At 39.6% G+C, this 26398-nt stretch overlaps 1 protein-coding gene across 1 annotated transcript in view; it reads right to left on the reverse strand.

Moving 5' to 3' along the window:
* Positions 1-1967: 1967 nt before the first annotated feature.
* TBCK (TBC1 domain containing kinase) overlaps positions 1968-26398 on the reverse strand; it is a 186959-nt gene continuing 162528 nt past the window's right edge. Inside the window, exons 25-26 of the mRNA XM_074950710.1 lie at positions 18255-18414; positions 1968-3785 (exon numbers count right to left, since the gene is read on the reverse strand). Of these exons, the coding sequence (XP_074806811.1) occupies positions 3675-3785; positions 18255-18414 (271 nt within the window). The 3' untranslated portion in view covers positions 1968-3674. The remainder of the gene's footprint in view (positions 3786-18254; positions 18415-26398) is intronic.

Here is a 26398-nt window from a genome sequence, read left to right on the forward strand (position 1 = left end):
GGAGCCCCAGGCCCTTTAAATTGCCGCCAGAGCCCTGCTGCCAGAGCCCTGGGGCTCCATCAGCAATTTAAAGGGTCCAGGGCTCCTCTGCAGTAGCGGTGGCTGGGAGCCCCTGGCCCTTTAAATCACCACCGGAGCCCTCAGCCACCGCTACCCCAGGGCTCCAGCAGCAGGGCTCGGGCGGTGATTTAAAGTGCCCAGGGCTCCGGCTGCCACTACTGTCCAGGGCCCTTTAAACCTCTGCTGGCTCCAGCAACAGGGCTCCAGCAGAGATTTAAAGGGCTCGGGGCAGTAGCAGCAGCCAGAGCCCCGGGCCCTTTAAATTGCCGCCTGAGCCCTGCTGCCGTAGCAGCGGCTGAGGGCTCCGGTGGTGATTTAAAGGGCCCAGGACTCCCAGCCGCCGCTACCACAGCAGAGCCCCGGGCCCTTTAAATCTCTGCCAGAGCCCTGAGGTAGCAGTGGCAGACGGGAGCCCCCAGGGCACCGTAGGCAATTTAAAGGGCCCAGGAGCCCCAGACCCTTTAAATCACCACCAGAGACCCCGGCCGCCGCCGCTACCCCGGGGGCTTCTGCAGCAGGGCTCGCACAGCAATTTAAAGGGCCCAGGGTGGTAGCAGTGACTGGAGCCCCAGGCCCTTTAAATCACCGTCCGAGCCCTACTGCCAGAGCCACTGGGGCTCCTTCAGCAATTTAAAGGGCCCGGGGCTCCACTGTGGGTAGCAATGGCCAGGAGCCCCGGGCCCTTTAAATCACTGCCGGAGCCCTCTGCCACTGCTCCTACCCCGGGGCTCTGGCAGCAGGGTTCGAGTGGTGATTTAAAGGGCCCAGGGCTCAGCTGCGGTAGCGGTGGCCAGAGCCCCAGGTCCTTTAAATGGCCCCTGAGCCTCGGGGCTCCCAGCCACCTCCGCAGCTGGTAGCTCCGGCGGTGATTTAAAGGGCTCAGGGCTCCCAGCCGCCTCTACCGCAGCCAGAGCCCCATGCCCTTTAAATCTCAATTTAATCTCTAAACGCCCCGCCTCTTCCAGTCAAGGCCCCGCCTCCTGCTCAGGACTCCGGTGTAATGGTAAATCCTTTAAATTACTTTCACCCCTGCCTATCTGAGACACACCAATAAAAGTGGAGTCTAGAAATGATGTGCAATTCCTTCCTTTAAAATGTCTCAAGTTTTGCATATCCTCATTCCATCTATTCAGCCTTTTAAAATGTCAGTAACAAAGTAATAAGTAGTGCTACACATTAGCAACTCAATCTAGTCCAGTTTAAGTTATACAAGTGTTAAGGTAAATGGCATAACACATTTCTAATTGCTTCACTGTAATTAGATGTTGCTCAATGATTCTGTGCATTTCCTGGTCTTGCACGTTTCTTTTTTTTGTGACTCCTGTCCATGTACATAATTTTTTTTCTTGACATACATTTCCATGTATGAAGAATAATGCAGTATATAGGGCTGCTCAGATCACAGTCACCTGGTGATATCAAGAATTGCTAATGGTGTGCCACAAGTGAACCTCTGAAGCAACTTCAGAATAAAACCTTCTGCTCATTGAGCAGTCCAGATCCAAGTGCTCTGGTGGAACAGCTCCCTCTAGGACGCTGATCTTCCACGGTTTCAGTTATGAGATAATCTTGTCGGCGATCTACAGAAGAGCACATGGTCCGTGTTTAGCCTTTCTTCAAATGGCTTAATATTGAAAATTAATCTTTTATGACATAAGGGAAGAAAAAATGTAAATATACTGAGCTGCTGCAATGCTCTATTTGCAAAGTTAAAACCAAATCATCACATGAATTCCCAAACTAGGGCAAGCACTAGTTTTAGTCACTTTTTCCAGAGTAAGTCCTTGTATACTAACACTGTACTTTTATTGTAAACCTTTATAGTTCATGGACCACTCTAAAAAAAGGAACATTGTGTCAACTCAAATGACAAACTCCCATCTGCTCACACTAACAAATCTTTAATGCTTTTTTATTTTACAAGCTACTTTAATATCTACAACCACATTATAAAATCAGATAATACTCAGAAGAATGCACAAGGAAGTTTTCTAATTTTAAAGTTATAGGAAGATTCTTAGTACCATCTCAAAGTTTTTTCCCTTTAAACATCAGCTCTCCCTCACTGGCTCTTGCTCTCAGGGCATTAGAGCACAATACATTTATTTTAATGCTATTGATTTAGGGAGCCTACAGCCTGTATCACATCTTTTGGGATTAAAAATATTGTACTTTTATCAGTGCTGTACAGGAAGATATAGATTATTGTAGATTTTTAGAGGTTTTTTTAAAAATTTTACTTAGAAAAATGAATTTTTGGAACCATAGCAAAGCTGGGGCTAAACTGGGGTTTAGCTAAAATTGTGAAGCATAGAATTCAGATATCTTTCACCATATCCAAAAAGGTGAGTCTCACACAAATAAAGCCTTTAATCAAACAAACAACAAAACAAAAAATAAAGTCACCCTCCCTTTTAGCTCCTTGGCAGCAGACAGATCCCATTTCCTGTTCCTATCTCTGATTTTGACACTCTTGGCTTCTGACTGCAAGAAAAGTCATTTCCAAATTCTCTTTACCCAAAACCATCTCATCCCACTTGTGGTACTTGGTTTCACTAAACTGCAGCACTGGCATATATTTTATTTTAGAGATATGACTGCTGAATCAGTGTGTCAGTTTTCAAGTTCAGACTCAAGAAGTGATCCTTCAAAAAGTGACTACATTGGCAGGTGGAATAAAGTAGATCACCCAATACACCTTTTCCACCTTCAGTTAGAATGTACATTTCTATGAAAGGTTGGGGAGTCCTATGGTGTGAAAAAACAGAACTGCTTTTTTTCCTTCATCAGTGTTTCAAACATGGACCACTATTATTATTGTTTGGCTAACTAATCTTTTGTCACTTCCCACAGTACAGTCAGAAGCCTCTTTTTCTGCATATTTTAAAAATTCTCATTTTTCAGGAAACGTCATTCAATTATTGGCACAGGATGAGGCCTACTCTGCAACAGCTACGGTAATAACAGAGTAAAGGAAAGCTGAATGAACAATTCTCTAAAAGAAGGTATATATCTGGATATATTCAGCAGCACTCCATACACTGATTTCCAGTTTGGGATTTATTTATTTTCTTTTCCTGTTCAGATCAGAAAACAGCTGCCCAGAACAAAAGTGGATCACTAAATGCAGATTTATTCTTTAAAGATTTGATAGAAAAAAGTGTTCTTTGTAGTAAGATGTGTGTGATACAATTTCAGCCTATTACTTTCAATGTTCACTCTCTAAAATATTTCTAAAACATAATCTATTTAATGCAACTGTGATCTCTCTGGCAATGGTTTCTCCTGTTTTGCTGAAATATGTATAGACCCTAAATATTTACCTGAGCTACACTGCTTTTCTACTGGAACCTGACAATGCTCGATGCAGATTTCATTGCTGCTGAAAGAAGTCCCTTGCCAGACTTAAAGCTTCACATTTTTCATCCAGTCCAACTGAAGTTCCATGTCTAATGATAAAATCAAAGCTCTTTCACTTCAGATCCACATGGAAAGACACTAATAATCTGGATTTCTTGTATACTGCAGATGTCTTAATGCCCTTAGGGTTTATGATGCTCACACACAGTCGACAGAACCCTCTAACTTTAAATTCTCTCAAAATTTGTAGTGGTTCATATCTGTGGAGAAGGAACTGTCAGAAGACCAGTTGGCTTGATCTTGTTTATGCCTCCATCCAGAATGCAGACTCTTGGATATTTGATTTGCACTAGATGAGCTGCAAACTGAAACAGATACACATCGTTAGTATGCTGTCTATTGCACTCCTTTTTCTGAGCTAAGAAAGTGAAGTGAAACAGAGGATAACCTTAATAATATCCCTGTATAATATCTGCATTCACCTGTGAACCCCACAACAGAACTGTTTTCCTACTAACTACTATGGCATAGCACCCCATAAGAGTTTGTTTGTATGCATTGCATTGAATTTGGTGGTCGTGAAAAGCCTCACATTGGTCGCTCTGAATTCTCTTTACAGGTGATGTATTGTACAGGCATCTGCAGGTCCAGTTTCCTCATCCATCACTATCAGGATTCCTTAACATCTGATCCAGAGGAACCATCCTCTAGTGGTTTAAAAGAGGAGATAAAATTCTCCATAATCATCCAATTCCCAGCATCTATCATTATGATCAGTGCGTTACCCTGACATTCAATTTTCCCAACCAAATGTTGTTTGGAGAACACACAGCCAACTCCCAGCCCCACAATTTAACAAGTCTGTACAACGTTTGTTTTCTTCCTGATTTTTTACCATTTACTATCCATTTGCACAACTCACAGGAAGTATAAAGCACTAAGAATTACTTCTGCCAGCCAACTAAATTACCAACTTCAACAGGGCAATAACTTCCATTCTAGTGCCACCATGTGAACTGAATTTGGCACTCTAAACTGTAGCTGGAAGAATTTTTTTTTGTCTACTTCCCATTTAAATGTCCATGACACTATAATAGCTACCAAGGCTTAAGACTATGTGCTTCAGCGTTAGCTGCTCAATGCTAAAACAGAAAGACAGGGGAATTTCCTTTGAGGGCAACAAACAACAACAATTAATAGCAGCCAAGTATTAAACTTCCCCAGCTGGAATTTTCACCTTGTAACGTGTGTGTTTTATGTCACCCTTAAAAAGGCATTTTAAGTATGCACATAATTCATTTTTGTACATCTGTATGTCAAACAAAGTTACTGCATTCCTTTCCAAGTGATTCAGGTTAGACGTGAATAGGGAGTGAGAATTCAGCACATGATCTCTGATCACTGAAGATTTGTTCAGATAATATAAGGGGTCACAGCTGATCAGTGTCAGGGAATTCCTAGGGTCACGTCTCGTGGAGGTACTACCCTAGGGAAGACCAAAGTCATACTATGTTGGTGTGTCTTTCTCCTTCCTCATTGGCTTCTGTCAGTCAGTGGAAGATTCAAAGGATCAGAAAGAAAAACATTACAGGCATTAAGCAAGATGGGATATGGGATATGGCAGGATAACTGCCAAGTGATGCCAGCTTGCAACAGAGGAATAAATACCCTGCATCCATGGAAAGTTCTCTGAACCAGAGCTTCTTGCGATATGCATTTGAACTATTCCTGAGGCGTATTCAGACTCCCCCACTATCTTTACAGTCACTAACCACACACAAACACATATATGAATGTATTTCTTTTTTTAAAAAGAAGTACCTGTGCTATATTCATCAAAAATATGCTGGAAAAATTACCATACGCTCTTAATGACATATATTTATCTCATCCCGTATCTATACCTCGTCATACCTACATCATATATCTATCACGTTTTACTCATCAATAACTCTTCAAAAGCTACATACAGTGTCTATTAATATTTTAAATTTTAACTATAAATAGGGATTTAGCACACATTGGTCTTAATATGACTGCCATTTCATTTTATTTAAAAAGTGAATCTGAATCACACATAAGTGCTTCTCATTTAGGGTTTGTACATCATAAATCTTGTGCTACACAATACTTTTGCCATGCCCCAGTAATCAGGGTATAGTTAGAAATGAGCTTTCACTGCATATTTGACAAATGGCCCATGTAAATCCTGCTGGTGTGCTGAGGGAGCCCCATGGCAACCAGACTGGAGAGGCCTGTGACAACCGGGAAACAGCAGTTGGAGTGGGGAGACCATCAGAGAAACAGAGGAAGAGAGTCTGCTAGTTGGGTGGTTTGAAGAAAGGCGTGATATTGTAGAGCGAGGAGAAGCAAGTATTCAAATAGTTAGGAGAGAGGCAGGGCAGGAAAAGTAACCGTGAGACGGGGACAAAGTGGCAAAGTAAGAGTTCTTGCAAGTAAAGAGCTGACAGGAATTTGAGGAGGAGGTACTGATTCTAATGAAAAATTAAGAAAGAAAGAAAGTATATGCTTGTTCTGGGGGAGAGGCTGAAGGGGTCACGGGAAGCACTAACACTAAACTGGGAGGAGAGGTAGATACGCTGGAGGGCAGAGATAGGATACAGAGGGCCCTAGACAAATTAGAGGATTGGGCCAAAAGAAATCTGATGAGGTTCAACAAGCACAAGTGCAGAGTCCTGCAGTTAGGATGGAAGAATCCCATGCACCGCTACAGACTAGGGACCGAATGGCTCGGCAGCAGTTCGGCACAAAAGGACCTAGGGGTTACAGTGGACGAGAAGCTGGAAATGAGTCAGTGTGCCCTTGTTGCCAAGAAGGCAACGGCATTTTGGGATGTAAAAGTAGAGGCATTGCCAGCAGATCGAGGGACGCGATCGTTCCCCTCTATTCGACATTGGTGAGGCCTCATCTGGAGTACTGTGTCCAGTTTTGGGCCCCACACTACAAGAAGGATGTGGAAAAATTGGAAAACGTCCAGCGGAGGGCAACAAAAATGATTAGGGGACTGGGACACATGACTTATGAGGAGAGGCTGAGGGAACTGGGATTGTTTAGTCTGCGGAAGAGAAGAATGAGGGGGGATTTGATAGCTGCTTTCAACTACCTGAAAGGGGGTTCCAAAGAGGATGGATGTAGACTGTTCTCAGTGATAGCTGATGACAGAACAAGGAGTAATGGTCTCAAGTTGCAGTGGGGGAGGTTTAGGTTGGATATTAGGAAAAACTTTTTCACTAGGAGGGTGGTGAAACACTGGAATGCGTTACCTAGGGAAGTGGTGGAATCTCCTTCCTTAGATATTTTTAAGGTCAGGCTTGACAAAGCCCTGGCTGGGATGATTTAGTTGGGGATTGGTCCTGCTTTGAGCAGGGGGTTGGACTAGATGACCTCCTGAGGTCCCTTCCAACCCTGATATTCTATGATTAGCATTTGGGAGAACTGTAGAGACCATTCATCAGGACACTCAAAGAAATCCATTGACAGGACTTATCAAAGACCACCAGGGACAAACATCTAGGACAATATCACGAACACAAACTGAAGCAGCTAGATCACGTCAACCACCACACACTGATGTTTATATAGTCAGCTGCTAGTAGGCCTGGCCAGACAAAGGACACCCTGGTCAAAGCCTAAATCATAGCTCAGTCACACAGGAGCAAGACATATATTAGCTTTCTACCTGCATGTAATCAAGCTCCTCATAAGTCAACTAACTGAGGTCAGTTGTTCCCAGTGTAGAAAGGTGACAGAGGGGCTTTGTATTCAGTCTGCCAGAGCAAGGTACAGAATCTTTCAGGTTGGGGACTTATAGTGACATTCCCACACCCCAATTGCTCTCTGAGGTTCCCTGTCCCCATTTTTCCATGTTTTGCCTCTGGAGGTTATTGCAACTCTTCCAGAACTGCCAGAGGGGAGAGCAGGGACCATAATCCTGGGTCCTTAAGTAGTATTTAAAGTAAAACACACCACACAGAGAGTTTTGAATTACCATGCATGTGTTTTTCAACTCCTGATAAGCATAATGGGATGTTTTTGCTCTGCCAGACTATACCAGTGTAGAGTGGTCAACCAGGAGCTTGCTTTAGTTGCTGTTCAACCTATCTCATTTAACCACCAGCAGTCAGAGACACCCCATACTCTTCTTCTGGGAAACTGGAGATGTACTGTCTTCCCTTGATGTCACCCCCAGCACCCTCAACTTTGTGGGTGACAGCTGGAGGACAGGGGCACAAACATTACTATGAGGGAGCTTCCTGGCTGTCATACAAGATCCCTCTCTAATTCCTAATCCCAACACACCAAGAGAACTCTGCAGCCCTGGGGAACATTTGTGCTCCACAGCATCAGATGGCTCCATGCTGCAGAGCTGGAGTGGGCCAAGGTTTGACCCTAGCTTAGCAACTACCTGATCTGATTACTGAAGGGGGAAAAGAAAAGACAATGCCAATTTCATGTTCTGTTATTTGTATATTTTGTTCTGAAAGTGGAAACAGCTGTAGGATTCAGCATTAGATTATATTTGAAGTGTTTTGTTGGCATTATCAACATTCCTTCAGTCTCCCTAATTAAAATATTAACTTTTTATATTTCTCTTCTTGTATGCATTGGTTCCTGCTTCTTGCAGATAAGCAAGTCAGCCAGAGAGAGAAGAACAGGAGTTGTGCATCCCACATTAATTATAAGATTGGAGATGGAATTGTATGGAAAAATGTTCTAACGCCACCTGGAATCTTATCCTGCCAAGGTACACTGTATGCAGCTTACATTATCAAAAAAGGTGAAAGGGTTATTTCTGGCATGTATACTGCTCAAAGGAACGGGGAGGAAAGATTATTTCAAATATTTACATCAACTTCAAGTCTTTTTCACAACCTAACAGTTATGTACAAATATCACGTAGTAAAACTTTAAAGACAGGAGAAAACAAACAATACAAAGAGAAAATTAATATTGCTCAAACACAGACTTTAAGAATTAACAGTCTAAAATGAGTAAAATTCCTGACATACAAATACCATGAAGTAGTGTGACCTTCTGAGCCACCGATAGATTTCTTCTATGGTGTCAGCAGCAGAAACTCTAATTTCAGAATGCTAAAAATTAGTCTCCCCCCGTGTCCTCACATGATTGTGTCATTCTACCATATTATCCATTGTGTATGGGCTCATATTTTCTTTTTCAAATACTAAGACAAACTATCAAAATAGGGGCCTAAAGTTAGCACCTAAATAGTTTATTTTGCAACTAAATAAAAGTGACCTGATTTACAGGGTACTGTGAGCACAGAAGCCAATTGGTGTTGGGGATGCTTAGTTTGGAATAACCTGTAAAACTTTTTTTTTTTTTTTTAAAAGGCTTCTTGGAATATACATAAATTGTGCAAGCATTATTCAAATCTCAATTCCAACTATCCTTGTGACATGTAAAATTCTTGTGTCCCCCTTTCTTATAAATCTCAATGTTCACAAACAGATCGTGGTTTCCTCAAATGTATCAGTTACTCAGATAAAACAGTTATTTGCAAGAATTCACTAGTTAATATTCAAAATTTGAGGTGTGTTTATTTGTCATCGAACAACAAAAGTTGAATGGCATTGTTTTTATTCCCTGACTGGAGAAGTATAACTTCAGGAAAAGGCTTTAAGTCTCTCAAGGAGAGGCACCAGATAAATAGGATTTAGGAAATACTAGAAAAATTGACTGACTCTCTTTTCTGGGTCACATAGGCTTTGCTGAAGTCATTGTTCCAAAAATGTTAGGGCACTATGAAATTTACTAGCTGCATGCACAGTTCAATTTAATTTCCTCATGTCATATTCACAGCAAATAACTGAGTGTGTGGAGGGTGCATGGAGATCTTTGAATGGATTGTTTAGCCACTACCATCCCAGGTTTCTGGTGACGGCTTTGGGAACCCTGCCCGTTTTCTGGGTTAAGCACCAATTAATTCCACATAAAATATGCCCTTTTCAGTGTGAATTACTGAGCCTGCAAATATTTAATATTTAAGCATTCTTGTGAATAAAACTCCTTTACTCAAATGCTCAAAAAGAGGCACAGGCACAGCTGAAGCAAATTCATTTTAATTTAGTGTTGGATGCCATATTTCAGCAGCTCTACATAGAAATATACACAGTAGGTTTGACCCTTCTTTCCATCATTTAAGTACCATCATGTATCAGGAGCCATAATGATCTCCATGGTTTAACTGGGAACCTTAGATCCCCCTAGGGATCATTTATCAAACTGTGTTTATACCAGACTACTCAAAGCAGTAAAACCACACAGCTTTCAAGGGTACCAGTTGTATTACACTAGACGCATCATGGTCTCAGAATGTATATAGTGGAGATTCCTGTGACAGAATGCAGTTTGAGCCATAATGGATTACAGTCAGTTCCCAACTCTCTGCAGGCTGGCCATCACGATAGTGCTGTTTAAATTTCTTGCTTTCACAGACATTCCTGTGGCCAGGGAAAATTAAAGGGTGCATGGGGAAGGAAGGAGGAACAGCATAGTGTACCAGAATACTAAGTGAAAGAATGCTGTGACCAATCATCAGTACAGGAAGCAAAGCCACACAAAGAATCGGAAGGCAATGAGATACTCACGTTAGAGATCTCTCTCATCCAAACTTTGTACTACCTGTAGATTGTTACAAGATTCCTCAAATGTTCATTTCTTTCTATTGCTTTGTAAACATATGTTACAAAAGCTTCAGCTGGGGGACTGCAGGCTGTTTTACTGTAAAATGGAACCAGTAGGCTGCCCTTGATTCTAGTGAAGGAGAGTAGACATGAACCAAGCAAAGAAATTATTCACTAGTATCCATGAACAAGCTTTCTCTGTTGCACTAGCCAGACACTGAATCCCACTGCTTCAGAGAAGGTATTTTTAGTACAACTACTTCTAAACACTAAGGGCTTGTCTACCTGGAGACTTAGTGAGTTCAAGACAGGGTGCACACCTGCTTGCCACCCACAAACTGGCCATGTGGATCCTGCTACCGCATTCTGCCATGTGCTTTCACCTATTGCTGTCAAGATACTCCCGATAAATGACATTGCACTTTGATATTCAGGTGATGGACATTAAAAAAATGCAATTAGCTAGGCACTGTTACTTGATAACTATTAAAGTAGCACCATATACTGAAAAGGAAGAAAGGGAAGGAGTTAAGGTATAAATTTAGCTGTAAACACACAGTATGTTAAAAATGCACTTATTGTTCTAACAAGATCAAGGAAGAAGAATTCTTTGCATACTGAAGAAGATACACTTTCCATTCCATAACTTCAGCTACAAAGTGATAACTGAAAGGTGCTACACACAAGAGTTTGAATGAAAGTATTCCATTCATCTACATAGATGGACAGCTATTATCTGGAATCAGATAAGGTTATATGAGTGTCAATGTACATGAAAGAGAATGATGCTGCCCTAAGCGTTGAATCTTCAATTTAGGAATGTGAAAATGCAATAGCAAAACACAAACATTCCTGAGAACAGCTGAAAGTGAAAAGTAACCCAATTCCTGAGAATGTTCTTGTAACACAGCTAATTTGTACCAACCAAAGCACTTCCACGAAATCTAACATCTCATATCAATATGGCTGAGTGGGCTGTGAAACAATAATGGGGAAAAATACCATTTTAGGATTCAACAGAAAACGTATCAATTGATAATAAAGAGTTTGGTATTTTTTGGTTGGTTGTTTGTTTATTTTTTAAGGCCCTTAGTCATCCAGGATTTCCAAGAAGTTTAGTTTAGGGGATTTGTTTCTAAATGGGATAATGTTCTTTTGAAACATTTCCCCTCCCATCTCCAGCCCAAAAGTCAGACGTATGCTGGTTTAATTTTAACTTCAGTTATTTTCTTTTTTGTCTAAGAATTGCTTTATTTGTTTAAAAGTGTTTAAGAATTGCTCAATGACAGAAGTCCATCCAGGGCTTAAAGGTCCTGCTCAGAGAAGAGATCATGTTGAAGTCTAGTCTCCTTTTTCTGTACCATATGGATAGTGGAAGGCAAGGCCCACATGGAGCTTCCTAGTTCCAAAACATAACCTGCAAGGTTGACATCTCTGAAGGAACCCTTCGAGCATGGCATCTCCAGATCAAACTACTGGCTCAGCCCCATCAATCTTTCATGCCTTCACAGAGGGCTCGGCTTGGGGGAGGTAAAGCACCAGTCTCGCTTCCCTTATGTCAGTGTTTCCCCCAGAATTCATGGAAATTTCTGGGGAGGTAAAGCTCAGGGCTCCACAAGTGCCTATCAGTGCCTCCTAGAACCAGAAACATCTAATAAAACAGACAGACAGATCAAACTCCTCCTTAAAAAAACCCAAACTTTCTAATAACTGTCAGAGGCATTAACCTCATCAGGGATAACAGAATGATACACATTTGGGATTTCTAGGCCAGGCTGCTTTTGATTTACGAGCTGGCAAAGGAACAGCGGGAAACTTCTCCTGACTCTGTTTCTTTTTTAACTTTATTTGTTTAACCTACTTGCTCAGGGCAATGTAAAGCCTAACTAAATAATGTCTGTGTAGTACTGCAAACTGTAAGTGCAAAGTAATTAAGGCCAGTTGTAGGGGTGAGATAAGAACTCAGGATGACCTCCTGGCTCACAGCCCTGTATCACTCTCCTGTGATCCTGTGGTGTTTGGAAGTGTGGAGTGGGGATGACAGCAGCTCTCTTTTTCCCCAACTTCATAAAATGTCCACTGGGAATCATAAGGACTTTATCGTATTTGCACTGGGACCATGCACATTATATATTTGCTCCAGGGCCAGATTTACAAGGGTATTTAGTTGCTGCAAGATGCAGATAGGTGCCGACGAGTACGTCTACACTTTGAGCTGGAATTTACACCTCCAGCTCGAGGAGACAGCTAAAATCATAGGCGGTGAAGTGACCTGAGGGGTCAGCCATCTTGAGTGTGTACCTAGTGTCTTGGATGGATATGCTCTCAGGGCAGCTAGTCCCTCCCCCATCACTCACGGTGTCCAGCTACATTCTACTTTTAGCATGCTAATAGAATCAGAGCTAGCGCAGATATATCTCTTCAAGCTGGAACTGACATCTCCAGCTCAAAGTGTAGATGTACCCTAAGATGCTTAGGCTCTTTTGTAAATCCAGCTAGGTGCCTACCTGCACATTAAGGCACTTAAATGCACTTGTAAATCTGGCTCTCAGTCTTTAAAAAAAAAAAAAAAAGTGACCCTTGGTTAATATTTCACCCATGTGAAAGTTCAGAGATTTCTGTTTGTTTTTTAATTAAGTTAGTAGGGTGTGCATGTATCAAAATATGGGTTTTTAAACATGAAAGTAGCACCAACCTTTACCCTGAAGAGACTAGCCTCTTTGGCTGGGGTTTTCAAGAGAGCAAGTTAGGTATCAAAATCCATTTGAAATTCAATGGAAGCTGGGCACTTAACACCCTTAGGTTCCTTTGAAAATTCCCAGCCTCCGTATAATCGAAACCATCAACCTTCTCAGTAAGAAATTCAATACTTTAAACACACAACGCAACATCTTTAGTGCAGTACTAAGATAATTAGGAACAAGAACATTCATTAACATTGGTAATTATACACTGACTACCTTACCTGCTGACTTGAACATAGACTTAAATATAATGTAATTATTCAAAAATAATTATTTTAAAATGTAAATGTAACAGCTAGATGCTTATGTTTTAAATTTTGCTGACTTTCAGAAGTCTGGCAAGTCATTATCTAACAGTACCATGTTACACTCAGTCTTCAGTCATGTAAAGAATGTAGTCAGCAAAAATGCATTCTGGTAATGGTCTCTCAATGCTATAAAATAATCTGTTTTCAGTTGCTACCTATTTCCTCCCCACCTCACTTTTTTTTTTTTTTTTTTTTTTAAAGGAAAAGGAAATGTTGCCATGTGAAAGTGTCACCAGGCAGATTCAGACAATATGTCATTTTCGTAAGGTAGAAGACATCATCTTGGGCCAGGAATGGGTCATACTAAAGAGAGGTTGAACTTAAATTTTTCTTTGTGCTTTGTAAAGAGTCAAGACCACCTCATACAAAACCCAGATTGCTTGTCTTTGCTTTGGGGATAATTCATAGATCTTATCTCATAGCTACTCTTGACTGGTGAGAATTATTACAGTATTATGGTACAACAGCTTGCAAGAGGAATTTAAAAAATGATCTACATAATGGATTAATAATAAAGCAATGACTTTACCAGGTCAAAATAATCAATGTAAAAACAATCAAAAGTTCAAACTCCATGACTGAGGATTCACTGTACAACTATAAAAACACAAGATTGATGGTTCATTTAGTTCTGCCCCATGGCTGACCAGCCATCTCTCTGTAGTGAGATCCTACACTATTCCCAGCATTCCATCCAACAATATTTTCCCACAGTAAGAAAAAGTCAGAGTCTAATTATTAGCATCAACAGATTAAGAATGTTACTATACTAAACATGCCTTCTTGTTAAAGAGAGATTGCTTCACTGCTGAGAAATGATCGGCTGGTGATTGAAGATTACAGAGTTAGGCTAATATAATCTGTGTATTTGTATTACTATCAGGGAAAAAAATGGTCTGAAAACATTTTTTTTCCAGTTAAACATTTAACTAAAAATAAGAAATGCATTAAATAATCTGGGCAAGTCAGGAAAATGGTAAATTTTCTCCAAGGACACCAGCCCAGGTAGTAGTGAATGTCACTATTGAGGCTAAGCCACTAACTCTCTCTCTGACATTGGTCAAGTCAATTGATCTCTTCTAACTTCAGTCAACTTGGCTGTAACACAGATAAAAGCAGGACTTCATTAAAAATAAACACCCCCCCACAGATAATGCATCAGAATTGATATTTTTGGATAAGTAAATGGTGACCTCCTTCCCACAAAACTAGCCCCTCTCCACATTTCTGTGACTTACACCATTGATCCATCTTTAGCTCACTGGCTCTCAAACTTCGGTCACTGATTTAAATATGTATTGAAATTCCATCAGCCACAAATTAAGCAAGAGCTGCTGTTGTCCATATCCAAATATCAGCTTAACCATTATACACTCCACTTCAGTTATCCAGTATCCATGCTGGAATTTAAGAGTCCGTTTCCCATGTACAAATGTAGGGAGGGGATATTTAAGACATAAATTAGCATGAGAATGTAAGGCATAGGAAGCATAAGAATGTAATGTTATTTCAATCATTTAAAGGTTGTTTACTCAGACTCAATTCAGACTGTTTAACTCTCTCCCATCACCCTTTTTTCTTAGTGGTTTCTTGCTGTTGCAAGATATAGGCTATTATTTGGCCAGTAAGGAAGGCTCAGTAACCACCCAGAAGCTGCACATTCACATAAAATTACAGCCATCCTCAAGGCAACAAACATTCCAAGGGAGCCAGAACGCAGTGCATTGCATTAACTACACTCAGCTTCAACCTCAGTTTCTTTCCATGCTAATATTACTTTGCTAACAGCACATTCAGTCAGGCTCTCATACATCAGCCAACCTATTCGTTTAATCTTCAGGGTGAGTTAAATTAAGGGGTTATTGACAAGTAGGATTTAGCATGGCTTAATCCTGGCCTACAGAAATGTTTAAATGAAGCCAAAACAGAACTAGTTTCTTTACCATTGCTGTGTTCCTGCTTCTCCTGCTGAAAGCAAATGTTTTTGTCTATATGGGAAGAAATGACTTTCTAAAGCTAGTCTAAGTGTTTCATCATGTGGAAGCTAAACCAATAACAAAGGATGCAAGTAGAAAAGGAAGAATTCTCTACAAATCAATTCAGGGACAGTCAACTTTGGATGCATTGTAATGATATAAAGCAAGGCATCAATGCAAATTAAAATGAGATCTTCCACTTTCTAATTACAGTTATTCAGTCACTTTGTTCAGCAGCATTTTTCATGTCCCTTCCTTCTGTCCTGTATTTAATCAATTTAATCAATACATTTAAACATCTGATCATTTTAGTGCCTTTTTTGGATTAGGCACTAACAAACACTAATTTCTTTTTTACTTGGAATAGTTTGACACTTGACACTTAAAATTAAGAGTTTATTACAACTTTTCATTGTGCAAAATTTTGTTTGGTTTTACACTTCATATTAGTGACTTGAACATGGAACAATGAGCTAGTTAAACAATAAATTAATAGCTACTATTTTGGACAAGTCCAGTCCCATGCCCCCAGTTTCAGCTTGGTGAAATACATCTTCAAACATTTGTATAGGATGAAGTTGGTATTGCCATGTTTTTTATAGAGAGATGCAGAAACACAAGTCGTTGAATTTATGAACCTTCTGAACAGAGGCAATCTGATACAGTTTTAACATGTACCAGCCATAAAGAGCTAATAGAGACAGTTTTAATCAGGCTCTACAAGTGAGGTTTCAGTACTCGAGTGATTTTTGGGGAAAAATATTAGTCAGTGCAAGTATTTTATGAAAATCCTTTTCTTTGGTCAGTTTCTCTGTTGCTATTTAGAAAACCTCCCTGGACAGCAGTAATGTTATCAAGAATCATAAAACAAAACCAATATGAACAGAGTAAGTTACATTTTTCAAAATATATTAAATAGATTACTGACAATATTACAGATAAACACAAAGACTGTTTTCTTAGATTGCAGAGAGCATGGCTTTGGGGATGGGGTAACACAGGTACCTTTCACCCTGGTTAGTGGGTTTAGTTCCTAGTCTAGTAGGGTGGGAGTAAATTTTTCAAGCCCTGCCTAGGGCAGTAGTGGACAATAAATAAAACATGAATTTGAAATCGGATATGGCAGCAAGAAGGCCCAGGTTACTCTGGTTGGTATACAAAGTGGCATCATATCATGCAAAAAGGGAAGTACAGGACCCTTCATACAAATCTAGTGTGACTGATGGAGAGGTCAAATCCCTAAGCCTTTACCCAGTCTTTACTTAAGACAACTCCCATTGGTAGCTTGATCAGTTTTTTTCTTTTTTTCTTTTCTTAAATTAGTACCCATGTTGCCTCTGTGTTTCAAATAAAGTGTTTCCAAAAATGATCCTTCAAGACAACTGCTGAGAACTGATTTGCAAATGTGTGGGATGTCTTCAATAATGAGACTCATCATTGATACACCAGGGCATTTTTATTTCCCTGTCCCCTTTTCCCAGGAAGTCGTTGAATGGTAAAGCTCTTATTAAGATAGATGATGACGTTTAGTGGTTTAAAATGTAATTGTTGAAAGCTTCTGCGTAACCCACCATCAAATGCTTAAAACTTCCATTAAATCATCTCCACTTGGCATTTAGCATTTTATGCATTCTGCACTTGTTCCTCCGGGGAAGGATTTGTGTGTTCAGGCATTTAGTGAGCTACTGTGATTATTTAAATTGATTTTCACATTGAAATATTTCTCATAGACTTACTCAGTTCTAATGCACATAACTGCATGTGCCAAGACACTCACTGATCTGAGACTACTCTAGATCTGCTGTATAGTCAGCCCACATACTACCTCTGTTTGGTACCATCCAAGTGAATAGATATTAATCACTGAATTTATTTTGTAAGTGACCAACACGGACATTTCTATTTATTTTCCTCCTCCTTTAGGGATATAGTGAAGTGCTTCAAACAAATCCAAAAAACAGATGCATTCTGTTGCTATAAGCCATGTGAAGAGTCATTGGTAATTCACAGCATTCTAATCTTCCGTATCAGGCCTTTAACTCATGTCCTTCCTGAGTGCAGAGACTTCGAGATTTTGATGAAACTAAGTTATACTTTTTCTCAGAAAGGAATTTAGAGAGAGGGAAGATAATTTGTCAAAGAACTTTACTAACAAAAGGAAAGTTTCCAATTTAATTTCCCTTCAGAAGAAAAATGTCAAGAGAAGCACTTCCACTCCTCATTGGCTTGTAAAGTCATTAATGTTCAGCCACAGAAATAAAGAGGCAAGTCTGATCACTGCCTCCAAATGCTTAAAAACAGAGACTTCACCACTGTCACCCGATAGTAGCATATTTAAAGGGATGTGCCTTTTTCTCCTTAGCACTTGGGGCAGAGTGGCCCAAGGATGCCCAGAATATTGAAAGTCTGATCAGTAAGTGCCAGTATTCTTCCTGGCTGGGTATAATATTTCATTTTGTTTAGACTTAAAACCATTCTTCTTATTCCTCCTTTCCATGGATGTTGGAAATTTGGATGAATTTTATAATTCTACAGAGATGGCAAGATCTCCAAGCCATTTCACAAAACTAGCTCTCTCCATTGCAAATTCAGAAATTGGTCATTTTGAAAATGAACTTTTTAAAGCTGTAAGACAATTACCTCTTTTTTAGCAATCCCTTTTCATCAAATGCTGACATTTTCCAGACACTAAATGTTTAAAAGAAATACAAATCCTTTTCTCTTTAACTGGAAAGAGGCCAAAAACAACAACAACAAAAAAAACCCACACAAACCAGGGCTTCCCAAAACATGTGTATGGCATCCATTTGCTAAGTAACAGACAGGGATATTTATTTTTTGGTGCCTGAAAATTAATATTCAGGGCCTGGACATTATTTAAGAAAGGCCATACTGAGTCAGACCAAAGGTCCATCAAGCTAAGTGTCCTGTCTTCTGACAGTGGCCAAAGCCATGTGCCCCAGAGGGAATGAACAGAACAGGTAATCATCAAGTGATCCATCCGCTGCTGCCCACTCCCAGACTCTGGCAAACAGAGGCTAGGGGCACCATCCCTGCCCATCTTGGTTAATAGCCACTGATGGACTTATCTTTCATGAATTTATTTCGAGTGAGTATATGTTATAGCTATAAACTTACAGAAGCCGTGTTCTTCACCACATGTCCTACAATCACAACAACTCTTCCTTTGAAGCTCTGGAGTGTGGCAGTAGCAGGACACTGGACGAGCTCTCCTTCCGCAGTGAATGCTGAGCCAAATGGAATGTTGATGCTGCCTGAAATGTGGCCGCGATTAAAGCTGACGGGCAACACAGTTAAGGGAAACATGAAAAAAAAAAACTGGATACACCCACACCTGCTGTAGAGCACACAGGTCAGTGGGGCTGGGGTCTCTAAGTGCTACCACAATATAAACAAACAAACCAGGAGTGAACCCAGCTCTCAGATTTGTATGTATGCACCACTCCCATTGAAGTCAATGTGACTTTCAATTTTAGCACAGAATTTGGATGGTACAGCTTTAACTCATAACTAAACAATGAACTTTTTTTGTATTCTTCTTTCTCTTCATTGCTAATGCCAATGATCTATGTAAGTGAAACAAACTATCTAATTTATAAGCAGCTCCCGCCTCCTCCCCCACGTCTGATGTGACACAGGCTAATTTGTTCTTACTGGATTAGTATATATCAAGAACCTCATTTATTGTTTATCCATTCTGAAAACAACAGCTGCCACCTCACAGGAAAACTAACAGCATGAAAGTTTATTTGCTGTTTAAAAAGTGACAGATGGAATCATTTTGAATTCTGCAGTGGTCATTGAGTACTTAGTTTCACATGAGGAAGCAGAGATTTATGCTCAGGGACACATCATTCTGTCTGTTTTATCAGCATGCAGCCTTGTAAAGGTTTAACTATGCTTAAACAGCCATGAAACTCTTCCACGTAGAGCAACTACTTTGCCCTCACTACAGTAGTTAACCCTTTCGATATCAAGTACTATGAACTTTCCTCTAAAATCTTGAATACAGGGATATTCAGTCAAGCCGAGTAGCGTCTCACATTTCTGCATTGTTTTACGTTAGTTCTGCCATTCTGAAATTGCCCTCATTTAAACTTTAAGGTTTAAAATGTCAGTTAACTAAAAATGGAAGAACATTTCCCAAACTAAAATTGAACTCAAAACAAGGGTGGATTTGATTTAAATCACTAGTCAGGTAATTGAAGCAGATATTTATAAAGTCATTGGGAGGTGAACTATCTCCAATTCAACAGGTTAATCATTAATATTTGGAGGATTTTCTTGCCATGCTGTATTAGGAGGAGAACAGACAGACGTTTACATTGTTTTATTTAACGAAAACAACAATGTTAAGTATTCTGGATTTTTTTCTTCAACAGCAAACATATAATATTTTAACAAAACAAGCACATGTCCCTTGCTTCTCACATTTAGCTCCAGATTTCTTTTCCTTGTCCGGATCTATTCTGCTCCCAACAATCTTCTATTCGTTGAACTTTCTGAAACTTTACACTTTTAGAGAGAGATAAGGGATTGACTCTGTGTACACAAATTTGCAGAAGGACAATAGAGTTGAGGTCTGTTATTTCTCACCTCTATATATTTATTTATTTAAAAACACGTTTGCTGTTAACAAGCATGTTACCTCTGGAGACACAAATCCACAGTTTGAGAAATGCAAAACTAAGCATCTCTGATGGTATCTTCTAGACTGACCACTGAGTCCCATTGGGTAGATAGAAAGATTAACCTAAATAATCTATACAGAAGCCCATGGAACTACAAGATTGGGTCCCTAATCCATGAACTATTGGAAGTCATTTACAAAACCTTTCTTAAACATTATATGAATACATTGTGTCGTACTAGAGAATTAGCATTTATAATCCCTATTCCATGATGAGATACCTTTGGGCTATAATGTATCTTAATTAAAACTATCTTTAGATAAAATGTTTTTTGAGGGAAAAACCTATCGAAAAAATCCAATTTAAATAAAAAAAATCTGTTTTTTTTAAAAAGTCATTGATTTTTATCGACCCTGCTCAAAACTGCAGTTTGAAAGAGCTTGTTTAATTTATTATTTGCTTATTCTTAAAATTTTCACGAGCATCTGCATCTCTTAGTTTCAACAGAAACTTAAGCACTACAAGAAGGACCAATGAAATGTAGGACTGTTCTGGGGTTAATACACTGAAGTGGGAATCAGATGATTGGGGTTCTATTCTTGGCTCCACTACCAACTAAATGAGAAGCATTTACTTTGTATACTTCAGTTTTCACATCTTTAAAATTGGGATATTATTTGCCTATTTCACAGAGGTTTTATGAGTGTTATTTAATATTTTAAAGTTTTTATAGGTTTTCAGACAAAAGGTGCTAGACAAATTCTTATTTACAACCTTATTAAAATCAAGAAATTCTGTGTATCGTATGGGACACCCATGAAAGGGTTAGTATGTAAAAGCCAACAACTCCTAGAAGTTGTTAGGTAAAATCTGGATGCACAAAAGGAGTTACATGTCTAAATCCCAGTTTTGACACCACTATGATGCACAAAATCTCTGCTGAAGCTTGTAGGTGCCTACCCTCAGTTTTTGTAGTACAAGTTCCCTAGCCACCTATGTTCCTGTCTCTGCTTCCTCTCTCTGGGTGTCCAGACACCTAAGTCCCAGAGTGATTCACAAGTCAAGGGAAGACAGGTGTTCAGCCACCTAAGTTGCCTGAAATGGTAGGTACAATCTGAGCATGCCTGCCAGATCAGTCCTCTCAGGGGAGTTCATACAAAACAGCTGGGGAGAAAAAGGAGAACCTTCCACATAAAACTTTTAGCCCAGTCATTAGGGTACTCATCTGGGATGTGGGAGAAACCTGGCTCAAGTCCCCACTTCATCTGAGGGAGAGAAGGGATTTCATCTGGGATCGTCTACCTCTCAGGTGAATGAATGCCTTAACTATTGGGCTATGGGATATTTTGGTGCTAAAGTAAACAGTGAGTGGGCGACAGTACACATTACCATATATCAAGCTGCTCTCGCCACCTTGAGTAGAGCAAAACAACGCCATCAAGATCAGTTTGATGAGAATGAAGCAGTAATTCAACAGCTACTCACTAAAAAACATGAGATGTATAATCACATTTTTTTATCCCATGTCCCTGTAGGCACAGTTTTAACATACAGGCATCTGTGTCATGATATCCAATCTCAGCTCAGAAACATGCAAGATCAATCATGGAATGCCAAGGCAGATGAAATCCAAGGCTATGCTGACCATCAGGAGCCCAAAGACTTCTATGCTGCTTCGAAAGATGCATATGTCCTACATACAGCACTACAGTCTCTTTGAAGAGTGCAGATGGCCTAACACTGGTGACTGACAAAGGAGAAATCCTTCAGAGGTGGTGACAGCATTTCGGTGATCTTTTGAACATGCTGTCCAACATCACAGACAAGGCACCAGTAAAAGCAATGGATCAGCCACCTTGTAATGACAACATGGATGCAGCCCCATCCTTTGAGTGAGTCAGCACTGCAATCAGTACCATGAAGAATTACAGAGCTCCCAGATCTGATGGCTTTCCTACAGAAATATTCAAGTATGGAGGTGAGATCCTGCTGAGGTGACTACATGGACTATTTCTCAATATATGGAGCAATGAAGATTTACTGTAAGACTTCAAAGACTCTGCTTTGTCATCATATACAGAAGAAAGGTGAAAAGTCTGACAATGGCAACTATTACTCTCCATCACTGGAAAAGTTCTGACTAGAACACTCTTTGATTGTCTGCTATGCAAAATCACTAAATGCGTGTTACCGGAGTTGCAATGTGACTTTAGGCCAACAGAAGGAATGGAAGACAAGATATTTGTAGCCTGAAGAGAAATGCAGAGAACAACAACGTGACCTTTTACACTGTCTTTATTGAACTGACTAAAGCATCTGACACCATCAATAGACGTGGGTTTGGCGATTATTACATAAGTTTGGTTGTCTAGAAAAATTCACCAACATTCTGAGGCTATTTCATAATGGAATGCTCGTTTAAGTCTGCGTAGATGGTTTTCTGTCTGTCCCATTTCCTGACACTAAAGGTTTTAAGCAGGCTGCATAATTGGTCCACTCTTGTTTAATATCTTCTATACAGCAATGCTTGATTATGTTACAAGAGCCCTGAATGCCAGTATCAAAATAGGTTTCCAATTCTCTGGAACAGGCTGCGATCTTCCACAAAGGTCTTCGGGCAGTTGTTCATGAGCTGCTGTGTGCCAATGACTCTGCTCTAAACCAGATACAATTGAATATGAATGGATTTGCAGAGTCTGCAAAAAGACACGGGCTTATATTCTGAAAAAGACAGAGGCCATGTATCAACCTGCACTAGGGAAACCCTCCATGAAATCAAAAGTCACCATCAGAAACACACAGCTAAATGTTGTTACAGACTTCTGCTATCATGGTAGTATATTGTAGATTTATGTTAGTATAGACAAGGAACTGACAAATCATATCAGCAAAACCAATTAATCATTTGGTTGACTATCAGGAAGAGTTTGGTGGCAACATGGTATTAAACTTCAAACCAAGTCTATAAATCGGTTGTGCTGTCCAACTTATTGTATGGGTGTGAAACCTGGACCTGCTACAGGCATCATATTAAGCTTCTAGATAAGTTCCATTTACGACATCTGCATTCCAGACTCTGTATCAAATGGCAGAATAAAGTTACCAATAATGAAATTCTGGAATGTAGTCACTCCACAGGGATTGAAGCCAGGCTTGTCACAACACAGTTATGCTGGGCTGGTCATGTGCTGAGGATGGATGACACCAGGATGCCAAAGGAGTTGGAAAGTGAGCAGTCACAAAGGAGGTGGCCAGAAGAAATGCTTCAAAAGACACACTGAAGCATAACTTGAAACAGCACGACATTGAGACTAACAGCTGTGAGTTATCAGCAACTGGAAGACCACACTGGCGAGCAGTAGTCAATGGTGGGGTTACCCAGTTCAAGGTTAACTGTCGTATGGATCTTGAGGCACAGAGGCTGAGTTGTAAACAGTGGCAGATTCAACAAGCACAGACTATAATCCCTTCCTCAGCATCAAGCTATGCACTTCATGTGGAAAGGACTGCCACTTGCGCATTGGTCTTTTAAGCCACAACTGTACTCATAACCCATAATACGGTCATCAGCATCATCTTCCATCATGAAAGACAACCACATGCCATGTTCTGATGTCTCTCTCTCTCTCTTTCTCAATCTCTTCTCTTAAAGCTGTTCCACTTTGGTTAAATAATCTAAGAGTTACTTGGGCCAGAGAGCACAACCCAGGAATGACTTTATAGCCTGGTGATTAGAGCTTTCACCCAGGATGTAGGTCACCCATGATACAGTCCTCCTGCTCCAAAGTCACAACAAACAACTCCTTTTATATATCCAGACCTAAATGTCCTGCTCCCAAGGTACAATAGTCTAATAAAGATTTTATGAACAGTTAATGAACATGAAAACCTGTGTGAAATCTTTGGGGTCCAATTAACAGAAAAAAACAACAACACTGGGCCATTCTTCCACTAGTTTGAATAAAATTATCAGAGAATTTACAACAGAAATGACTATTTGTGCATGTGAGCATGACAGATATCTTTTTTTCCCTAAGGTACAGGAGTAGGTTTGGGGGAGCAGGGAAGTAAAAGTAGAATTTGCTTCAAAAGTATACCAGTCCCAAGTATGGAGATTAGTCACTATTTATGGCAGTACTTGTAGAAGGCTAGTAGACTGCAGGCTTTAATTACAAGAAGCTGCATTGGAAGGAGCTAAGAGCTAATCTTTTAAGATTAATACCGCAATACCTTTCTTAAATGTGATTAGTGTGAACAGTTCCAGTTTGATGACTATCACTGTTACATGATGGGAAAGCATTACAAAAAAACTTTTGAAAGATTAGTGAGAGCGAGAACCCAATACCACTAATTACTGTCGTTTATTCGTGTCTAATTGGAAAGAAGAATCTCGCCCCCACCACAAACTGTACAAAAAGTTCTTATTCACAGCTCCATTGTAAATAGTACTAAGTAAGATAAAAGTTTAAAAATAGGACAGTTCTTTTAGATAGAACATGACTTTGCCCATATTGAGTATGCTAAGCTGCTCAATGCAACAACTGAACTAACCTTTAAATAGAATAAAATACATTTACTTAGAGTAATGACATTAGTATCTAACTATGCAGACTGTTTTTTCTTGTGGTTTGTATCTCTAATCTTAAGTGACCATCTTAACCATTCCAGTTCTTAGCTGATTACAAAAAGGCAGAGATTTTGTGAAAGGCTGAAAGACCATAAAGTACTTAGCTAGGACCTTCATAAAAGGAATGGAATACTGCCAGTATTTCTGCTAACATGTTTAATCAAAAGAGGCTACGACAGAACTGTTGGCTTTCTACTGCAATAGAGAACGCTAAGAGTACATTACCTTGTCATTACAAAGTTTTCTCTTGGTAAAATAATCTTGGAAGAAAGGGGTCACTAGATCTCACAATATGTACTTCATTACAATACAGCAATTCCTTAGTATCCAAGGACAGCCTTATAGTGAAGTTATGCTGGACACTGTTTAAAAAAATTTAATGAACAAGAAACCTGTTGAAAGTCCTCTGTTTCCCACCAAATCACATTAAAAGCTACTGTGCTCTTTCTTTCCTGTAAAACAATAAAGTTGTGTATGAAAGGGCATCATATGAGTGAAATATTAAAATAAATTACAAAATGGTTCTCTTATGGAGAGATTCTCTTATAATTGCGCATATTGAGATATTCTCTTATAAAACTCACAAAGCGGTATAGCATTTTTCTGAAGATAGGTAACAGTAATATATAACAGGAAATACAGTGATAATATACAGACTTTTTTGCATTGAGATGAAAATATTTGAAGGCTGAGTACCTCCCATCCCTGAGTGGATATACAATAGCATAGGTGAGGCACTCTTCTTCTTCGCATTTCACCTACATGTTCAGAATACCTGACAGTCAGTCAATTTCTTATGTATAGTGTGTTCTCCAGGAGATATTGGGACGTTCCCAGACAACAGGTCAACTAACTCAGTGGATTATTTTATTTCCAGTACGAGCTCACTTTTGAGCAAGGAGACTCCTCACTTCTTACAACCCTGGAGACTGATGTCCGCTATTTATCTACAGAATAGGTACAGCATGAGTAACTGCAGCTTCCCACACTGAACCACCCATTAATATGCCTCAGATGGACCAGAAAGACAGACCAGGGTCTTGGAACAGTGAGTCTGATAACAAGAGAACCACTTAGTGAAATTCGGATGAGGATTTGTTATGAGAATAATAACTACATTCTTTATGATAAAGAGTCTATTTCCTGTATAATAGCTCAAGTTTCTGCTGGCCTTCTAAATAACATGGTAGATAGAAAAAAGAGGACCAAATTAAAAGCCTTTCCTTTGACCTTTACTATGAATATAGCTTAAAAATTAACCTTAATTCTGTGAGGGAAAAAAAGTCACTGAAGTTCGGACAATGATGAGTCAAATGATTCAGATACCTGAGCCTTTGACTAACCTGAAAATCAACTGATGCATGAAATTAATAAATACAAGGAAAAAATTACACTTCCATGCTTTGATCTTCTTTATTTTATCTAGACAGTAGATCGTGTTGAGCATTCAAGTTTCGGCATATTTCCAGTTATGATTTGGAATAGTCTCCCAATTCTACCATGCTCTGTTTTGCAGTAAAAAGTCTCAAATATTAAACACTGAGGAAAATACTTTTAGCACTGCTTCTCCTAAGTTTACCATTCTCCTTAAAAGAAAGGATTTATCAAGCTGTAAACTCCTGAAAAAGCCAGTAACAAAGACTTTAAAAGATTAAGACATTTGATACGTATGTCATGGGACACTTTCTAGCAATCCTACTCTTCTAGATAACCATACTTGTGTAAAAGAAAGCTTATATAGGTATTCTATAGTTTAAAATTCACAGCTCTTTTCTCAGATGCATACAGCATGGTACATTTTGCATAGTACAGAATATATACTTGCAATATGTATTAATTCTGTGGATGTCTAAACTGCAATAAAATCTGCACTAACATTTTGTGACAAGTCATGTTACTGTGAGCTATTTGCTGGTATACAAAAGAAGGAACTTTGGACCTGACCCTTTAACTGAGACATTACAGCCTGTTACCTAGAAAAATGAGGTACATATCCTCTAAAA

This window comes from Natator depressus, chromosome 4 (assembly GCF_965152275.1).
Source record: "Natator depressus isolate rNatDep1 chromosome 4, rNatDep2.hap1, whole genome shotgun sequence".
NCBI lineage: Eukaryota > Metazoa > Chordata > Testudines > Cheloniidae > Natator > Natator depressus.